This window comes from Rhinopithecus bieti, unplaced genomic scaffold, assembly GCF_001698545.2.
Source record: "Rhinopithecus bieti isolate Rb0 unplaced genomic scaffold, ASM169854v2 scaffold_16773, whole genome shotgun sequence".
NCBI lineage: Eukaryota > Metazoa > Chordata > Mammalia > Primates > Cercopithecidae > Rhinopithecus > Rhinopithecus bieti.
The window spans coordinates 74,774-83,030 of NW_016808848.1; the positions used below are offsets into that span (position 1 = coordinate 74,774).

An 8,257-nucleotide genomic window follows, 5' to 3' on the forward strand; every position below is an offset into this window, starting at 1 on the left:
GGATGAGAAAAGGAAAAGGATATCCCAAACAGGGAGAAAACCATGTGCAAAGGCCAGGAGGCCAGAAGGGAAAAGCATGCCCAGAGCATTTGGGCAGAACCAGCCCACCGGCCAAGAGGCCATGTGAGGAGTTGGGGGATGCGCTAGAGAGGCAGCTTATGCAAATCAGGGAGGGCCAGAGGTCTGCACAGAGCTAGGGTGTGTCCTGCAGGCAGTGGAGCCCTTGATCTTTTCTCAGTAGCCAGGGCAGGGGCTGACGAGAGCTTGCTACAAGAAGGTGAACTGGGCAGGAGGCTGGAGGGTGGGTGGAGAGAATGGGACAGTGACAGGGAGCCCAAGGCCACCGTAAGAGTGAGAAGAGATGAGTCCAGCTCAGTGGGGAGAGAAAGGTGAGAGATGTGGAGGTCAGACTGGGCCATCTTGGCACTGACCAATCATAGCAGGAAAGGGAGGGAAGGAGGAGTTAGAGAAGATTCCATTTCTGGCTCTAGGTGACCAGGTAGATGGCAATGCCATTCACTGAAGTTAGGGACACACAAGAGTGGGCAGGGAAGGTGCTGAGTTCAGGCTTGGGCATGATGAGTCCCATGATGGGGACATTCAGCAGAAGTGGCCAGCAGGGGATTTCAGAAGGCCAGGGGGTCAGTCACATAAGAGGCAAGGTCAGGCTTAGGGGTCAGAGAGAGTAGTGAGGGCCCGGTGGCTCCCATGTGTTAGGACCCTCCCGTGTTCCCCGTACCTTCTCCCCTTTCATCCCAGGAAGGCCGGTGGCTCCATCAACTCCAGGCTGTCCCTCAGGGCCCTGGGGAACATCAGTGAAAATCAACCCACAACATTTCTGCTAAGAATCATGAACACATGCTTGCTAGAAAAGGAGGGCAGGGTTGGAAGGCAGGTGAGGATGGTGGGCCCAGGACCTCATGTCAGGTGCAAGGCAGGAACCTAGTCCTTGGCCCAGGCTGGGTCACTGCTGACTGTGCACCTGTGGTTAACAGTCCTTCACTCTCTGGATCACATTTCCTCCCCTATGGGGAAGTTAGAGGCAGGGTTGGACCACATGGTCTCCAGGGGTCTCCTACCCCAGGCCCAGCCCTGATGGCCTATGATTCCAAGATTCTTTATGAATCTGTGTCTCCTGTACTGATGCTTCTTGACTTACAATGGGGCTATATCTGATAAACCAATTGTAAGTTGAAAATAGCTTAAGTCCAAAATGCATTTAATACACCTAAACTACTGAACATCATAGCTTAGCCTAGCCTACCTTAAACATACTCAGAACACTTCCACTAGTCTATAGTTGGGCAAAGTCATCAAACACAAAGCCTATTTTATAATAAAGTGTTGAAAGTGAAAACAGAATGGCTGCATGGGTACTCAAGGTACAGTCTCTACTGAACATGTATCACTTTGCACCACTGTAAAGTCAAAAACATCTTAAGTTGAACCATTTGTAAGTAGGGGACCATCTGTACTGATTATGATAAAGCAGCAAAACAATATGTAGGATGATGTTATTCTTGGCTGCTGCTTCTTTCGAATCTCAGCAATGATTCAGATGAGGAGGATTTCTGTTTACAAACAGCTAGCTGCTCTCTCCTCATCGTGAAACTTGGACAGTGCTGGGTATTGCCATCTGTACACCCCTCCCTGGCTAAAGGAAGTCCCACAGTCGCAGAGATGGGGAGAAGACTTCAGTTGCTCACCGGGGGCCCGGGTTCACCAGCACGTCCATCCTCTCCAGGAGATCCAGGGGGTCCCAGGAAAACATCAGTTCCTGGTTTTCCCGGAATCCCAGGTAAGCCAGGTGGCCCTGGGGGCCCTGGAGGACCCTAAAAACACAGAGACTCTGTTAGAAACAGTGGGGGAATACCGAATGAGATACTGAATATATGTGCTTCCTACATTCTCTCAAATTCTTACAACAATCCTACAAGTAGGGTTTGGTGTTCCCACTGAGCAGATGGGGAAACTGAGGCTCAGTGAGACCATGCGACTCAAGGACTCTCAGACACACAGCTAATTAGTAGGAGAACTGGGATTTGAATCTCGGTCTTTCTGAGCCCATCATAGTGTGTTTTCTCCCAAAAGGCTGAATACAAGAAAGACCCAATTAGTTGGAATACTGAGAGATACCCTGGCGAACTTAGTTTTCTGATTAACTGTGAGGTCAGTCAAAAACTGCTTGTTGTGTAGCCTTGTTGTTAAAACTCTTCCTGAAGTGCACTAGTGTTTTTAGACCATTGCTGGGTTGGCTGATCCCACCAGGCTGGGAGATTCATTTGACTCCCACTCCATTTAACTATGGAGTCCAGAACCCTTCTAGCCCTGGCCATGAGGAGTGGGCAGAGGAGGAGCCAAGTGGAGCTTTCAACCAGGGATTCAGCACAGGCGCTCAGGGACAGAGGCACCAGCTGCAGCTAGAGAAGGAAGAAGCTCCCCAGGGGGCAACTTCAGAAAGGACTGGTGGAGTCCCAACCTTGGCAGGAGGCCAGGGGAGCAAGAGGCACCAAAGAGAAAGAGTAGTCTGGAGAGGGAGGCAGGGAGAGAGTGCATAAGGGAAGGATATTTCAGGAAGGTTCTGGAAGCTGAAGTAGAATATGCCACCCAGAGACAAGGCTAGCAGTTCTCTTTAATGAATAGGGTGAGAGGAGGGGAGGGAGGATCGAAAGCCAATTGGCAGGGGTGAAGGGCACTGGGCACACCTGCTGCGGGGCAGCCTACTCCAGAAGCCCACCAGGAAAAGGAAGAAGGTGGGGCGAGGAGGTCCTGAAGATAAATGTAGGCTCATACTCACTTACGATGCAACTGATCAAAGTGGACAATTTCAAACATATATACAAGTACAGGGAAAAGCAGAATGAACCCCCACGAGCTCACCGCCAACAACCCCAGAGGCGGCCAGTCCGGTTTCATCTGTCCCCCACCCCAACGTCCCTCCCTCTGGGGTTATTTTGAAGGCAGTCCCAGACACCAGGTTGTGTTCTCCTTCACACTCACTCTCAGCAACTCCTCACTGCCCACCAGGTCACCAGAGCCAGAGCCGACGTCCGAGCCCCAGCCCAGGCCAGAGCCCTCTGCCTCTGCTCCCACCTAGAGAGAGAAGAAATTTCCACAACTTGCATTTAACTGCCAGACTCCAAGGACAGCCACATCGCTGAAAGTTTTCTCCAAAATGGGGAAATTTTTCCTATATCCCATAGCCCAATAACTTCTGCTCCCGATTTTCTCTCTGACTTTTCTCCCACTCCCCTCTACAGCTACTCTTCTTCCTTGCCACCTCCCAGCTGTGCAGCCCACTCATGTCCTCAGCCTCCTTTCCTGCCTTTCAATTCCCGACTCATCCTTCAAGGCCCGGTTCCACAGTCTCCTCCTCCACGAAGCCCTCCCTACCCGTTTCCAGGCAGAATTCTTCTCTCCCTTCTTGGTGCTCCCACTAGCCTCTGTCAAGTTCTCAATGAGATGCTAGGACCACCTGACTTGAAGCTTAGTTGTGCATGTGTCTGTCCACTTCTCTAAACTAGGGCTCCTCAAGAGCCAGCCCAAACCTGGGACACATTGGGCGTCCAGAGTCCAGCAGGAGGCTGAGCACCCAGAGAGCCCTCAGTGCATACTTGAATGGCATCAAATGTATCTGAAGAACAAGGGGAATCTCCAAAACACCTTTCTGGTACTTAACTCCTGAAGACAGGAACCAGGCAGGGCCTAATTTATTCATTGAATGTGTGTGTACTGAGCACCCCCGAGAGGCACCAAGGAAGAGCTGGGTTTCGGGGTTACAGCTGTGTTTAGTAAGGTCACAGTGGTGGGCGCATGTGTGTGGGGGAAGGGAAGTGGTGATATGGAGGCAGAGAGACCAGTTAGGAGGCTGGTGCCATTGCCCAAGAGAAGAGGAGGAGGCACTACACAGCTAGACTCAGGGGGACTTGGGGACACTCTGGACAGGGCTGGGGAAGCGAGTTGACTATTCAAGGATGTTTCTCTCTTGCTGACCAGGTAGATGGGGTGCCATTCCCAGAGATGGGGAACCCAGGAGGAGAAGCAGGTCTGAGGCACGGGTAATGAGTCCAGTTCGGGAAGTGTTGAGTTTGAAGAACTTCTGGGACACTCAAGGTACAGGATTTAAAATGGATAGAAATCAGTTCTGCTGCTGCACATGGCAGAGTCTTAGCAGAGGCAGAAAGCCCTGGGGTCTGACTGCAAGATACTTTGGGGTCCAAAAAGGAGAGTCCTCAGCCTGTGGCTGTTTTGGCTGCATCCCTGGTCTTACACCTGTGTGTGTGATAAGCCTGGATGGAAATCTTACTGTGGGTCCAACAGGCCCAGAAGGTTCAGGTGGGCCAGGAATCTCCTCCCCAGCATCACCCTAAAGAGAACAAAATGTTCAGTGAAGTGCTGGAACCCTGTTCCTTCCATCTCCCCATCTTTCTGTAGAAATCATGCTCATCTTTAAAATCAGGATCACACAGGAATGAAAAATGGCATTGTCCTTCGCAGAGACAGCTCAAGGGAATGCCTGTCCCACCCCAGAGCTCAGAAGCCCTTTGTTTCTGAGCCATACTTGGAGGGCATGGGCTGTGGTGGAAAGAGGTGACCAGCATGAGCATGCATCGCACACACCCTCCCTTCTTCCAGGATTTATTTCCACCCTCTGGTCTGGGCCCTGCTAGGGCACCAGTGCCCAGGCCCAATGTGGACTCCCCTGAAGCCTGCCCTGTCCACCTGCTCCTCCCACCAGGGCCTGTGACCTTTACAGCAACATCATTGCTCGCAGCCTGCCCCTCTGGGACCATGTGCCCCTCAAGGGCAGGCACAGTGCCTGAATCACCTCCAGGTCCCAGCACCTGGCACAAGGCTGGTGCCCCAGAAAATGCTTTTCAAATGACAGAAGCACACATTTGGAGAGGAGGCAGATGAAAGAAAATGACAGAGTGGCATCCCAGGAGGTTTTGGCTGTCAAAAAGTGCCCGGAGAAGTGGCTTCTTTGACAAAGTGACAGGATGGCCAGATCTGCCAAAAGGAGAGTGGAAATGTCCACAGTAAAGTCCCCAAATCTGTGTGTTGTGAGGTAGACTCTTCAGAGCCCTGCTGGCATCTGAAGTCCACTGAGATGGCCAGAGGCAGAGATAAGTGAGGACACCGCTTTCCCCAGCCCCGGCCCTCCCTTCCCCACACCCCAGTGGGCACTCAGGAGGTCCCAGGATGGGAGCATCATCTGCCGCAAGGAATGGCCTCCATGCAGCCTGGAGGGAGGCGAGGCAGGCAGAGGACCAGGGTCACGGTGGGGATGAGAAGGCTCCCAGAGGCAGCCAAGTTGCCACCTATGGCCAGAGCAGGCTCCTTGGGCAGGATCTTTTGACTGGGGTCACTGTCGACACATCCCCTTGGGAACATCTTAGCACCAACAGGTGTTTTGGTAAGAGGAATTTGTTATTCCTGCGGTGACTGACACCAGCTAAAGCACTTCCATAAACATCCCCTCATGTCATCCCATACCAGAGGGTCATCATCACCACCCCCATTTTACAGATGGAGAAACTGGAGCAAAGAAATAGTAAAGAACTTTCAGGAGATCCCACAGCTACAAAAAGGCAAACCTAGGCCTGTGGTCCTCAGAAGCTCTTGTCTGCCCAACATTTTCCCAGGAAGAAAATCAGGGGCAGAGCCCAGAGCGCAGACACAGCAGAAGTGAAGAAAACTGGCCGCAGATGTGTGGCAGAGCCAGGTTTGGAATCACAGGACCCTTTGATACTCCATAGAGAAGTCAAGGCCCACGGAGGTCAAAGGACTTGGCCACAGTCACCAGGTGGTGAGAAGAGACTCGGCCAGAACTGCCCGGTGCCCTTTTCATGATTCTCCCAGACCTACAAGTCCATTTCTTTTGGGGTTAGCCCTCTTGCTGCTTCTGCGATCAGCTTGATCAGAGTGGACTAAATCAAACCCAAATAACATGCTTAGGACACTTGATCAGGAGCCAAAGTGTTCTCCAGGATAGTCACAGCACAAACCTTTTCTCCTTTGGGCTCAGCCTGTCCTTTCATTCCCACATGTTCTCTCTGAGCCTAAAACAAGAAGATTTGGTTAAAACATGGCCACAACATATTTGGGACATGGGGCTGCTGAGTTCTGACGACATTCCCTGGTCCTGGTCAGTGAGCTGTGCATGAGCTAGGGCTTGCACTGGGCTGAAGTCAGTGAGCCCCGTGAAGAGAGAGGCTGCCTGATCACTGCAGCATCCCCTGCACCAGCAGATAATAGGCTCTCAGTACCTATTTGCCAAATGACTAGTGGGAAGAGCCTGGCATTTGACACACCTGACAATCAGTCTTCTCTCTCACTTGTGTTCCACAACACAGATTTTTAAATATATTACTTCATTTCCAGGGCAACATTCTCCATATATTTGCTAAGATCTATTAGTCAGTCCTTAGAAATGTAATGACATCATTGTGACCAGTGTGGACTTTGCTAATCAACTTCTGGCTCTCGTCTGAAGACAGTGGTTGTAGACAGTGCAGAAAACCAAAGCACCAAAAAGTCCAGAGACAAAGGCTCTCACTCCTACTGGACCCCTAGGAGCTACGTGATCTTGAGCAAAGCTCTAATCCTTTTTGGGCCTCATCTGTAAAATAATTCTAGACAGCTAATTTTTTGAGCATGTACTATGTGCTGGGTCATATTTTCCATGTATAAACTCATTTAATCCTCACAAATCAAGAGGTAGGTTCTATGATTATGATTCCCATTTTATGCATGAGTCAACTGAGACAGAGAGAAGTGAAGAAAATTGGCCACAGATATGTGGCAGAGCCAGGCAAATTATACTGCCATGGTGACTCTGAGATTCAAACTGACCTAGAGTCACCATGCAGTATAGCTTGCCTGGCTCTGTCACATATCTGCCAATACTAATCCTAGAGGCCAGGTGCAGCGGCTCACGCCTGTAATCCCAGCACTTTGGGAGGCTGAGGCAGCTGAATCAGCTGAGGTCAGGAGTTCAAGACCAGCATGGCCAATATGGTGAAATCCTGTCTCTACTAAAAACAAACAAACAAGCAAACAAAAAAATTAGCCGGGCCGTAGCAGCACATGCCTGTAATCCCAGCTACTCTGGCCGTAGCAGCACATGCCTGTAATCCCAGCTACTCTGTAGGCTGAGGCAGGAGAATCGCTTGAGCCTGAGAGGCGGAGGTTGTGGTGAGCCGAGATCACGCCATAGCACTCTTGTCTGGGCAAGAGAGTGAGGCCCTGTCTCAAGAAAAAAACAAACAACAACAACCAAAAAAAAAAAAAACCCCACAAAAAAAGCTGATCCTGGAGATATCCCAGGGTGAGTGCCTTCTTGACAATCTTGTGCTTTTAGACTCTGCTCAGGAATCGGGGCATTCATCTGAATTCGTTGCAGATCCCTAACGTGGGGACTTAGCAGGAATCTGTCTTCATTAGACATCAACCATGTCTCTGTTTCTCTCTCTCTTTCTGTCTCTCATTCTATCTCTAACTCCCTCTGTGTCTCTGTCTCTCTCTCTCTCTTCCTTCTCAGAGCTTTAAAAAATCTATCGTAAAAATTGTAAGCCACCACAGTGGAAAATGTATTAAACCACAATGTATTAAAAAACTAACAACTTTCCACAGTTCCACCACTTTGAGGCAACAGTTGCCAACATTTACAAAGGATATTTCCTTCTAGTGTTTTTGCATGTGTGTATTTTTAAATAGTTAACCACACAATATACTCAGATTTATAACCAGCTTCTTTCACTTAACATTATATGCTAAGCGTTTCCCCCATCATTAAATATTTCTAACAAGTATAATTTTATTAGATACATAATGTTCCATTGTTTGAATATACTTTTTTTGACGCTCATTATTTTATTATTATTATTATTATTATTATTATTATTTTATCATACTTTATGTTCTAGGGTACATGTGCACAATGTGCAGGTTTGTTACATATGTATACATGTGCCATGTTGGTTTGCTGCACCCATTAACTCGTCATTTACATTAGGTATATCTCCTAATGCTATCCCTCCCCACTCCCCCCACTCCACAAAAGGCCCCAGTGTGTGATGTTCCCCTTCCTGTGTCCAAGTGTTCTCAATGTTCAATTCCCACCTATGAGTGACAACATGCGGTGTTTGGTTTTCTGTTCCTGCAATAGCTTGCTGAGAATGATGGTTTCCAGCTGCATCCATGCCCCTACAAAGGACATGAACTCATCCTTTTTTATGGCTGCATAGTATTCCAT

At 49.4% G+C, this 8,257-nt stretch overlaps 1 protein-coding gene across 6 annotated transcripts in view; it reads right to left on the minus strand.

Moving 5' to 3' along the window:
* Positions 1 to 8,257, minus strand: part of COL15A1 (collagen type XV alpha 1 chain) — a 134,188-nt gene that overhangs the window by 45,357 nt on the left and 80,574 nt on the right. For 5 of the 6 annotated variants that reach the window (XR_001888283.1, XM_017887592.1, XM_017887589.1 and 2 more), the window contains 5 exons: positions 6,009 to 6,062; positions 4,307 to 4,366; positions 3,001 to 3,093; positions 1,707 to 1,832; positions 740 to 802 (listed from right to left, as the gene is read on the minus strand). Coding sequence is in view for 5 of the 6 variants with exons in the window: in XM_017887592.1 (XP_017743081.1) it covers positions 740 to 802; positions 1,707 to 1,832; positions 3,001 to 3,093; positions 4,307 to 4,366; positions 6,009 to 6,062 (396 nt within the window). In the remaining variant the exon portion in view is untranslated. The remainder of the gene's footprint in view (positions 1 to 739; positions 803 to 1,706; positions 1,833 to 3,000; positions 3,094 to 4,306; positions 4,367 to 6,008; positions 6,063 to 8,257) is intronic. The other variant, XM_017887593.1, reaches the window with a different exon arrangement.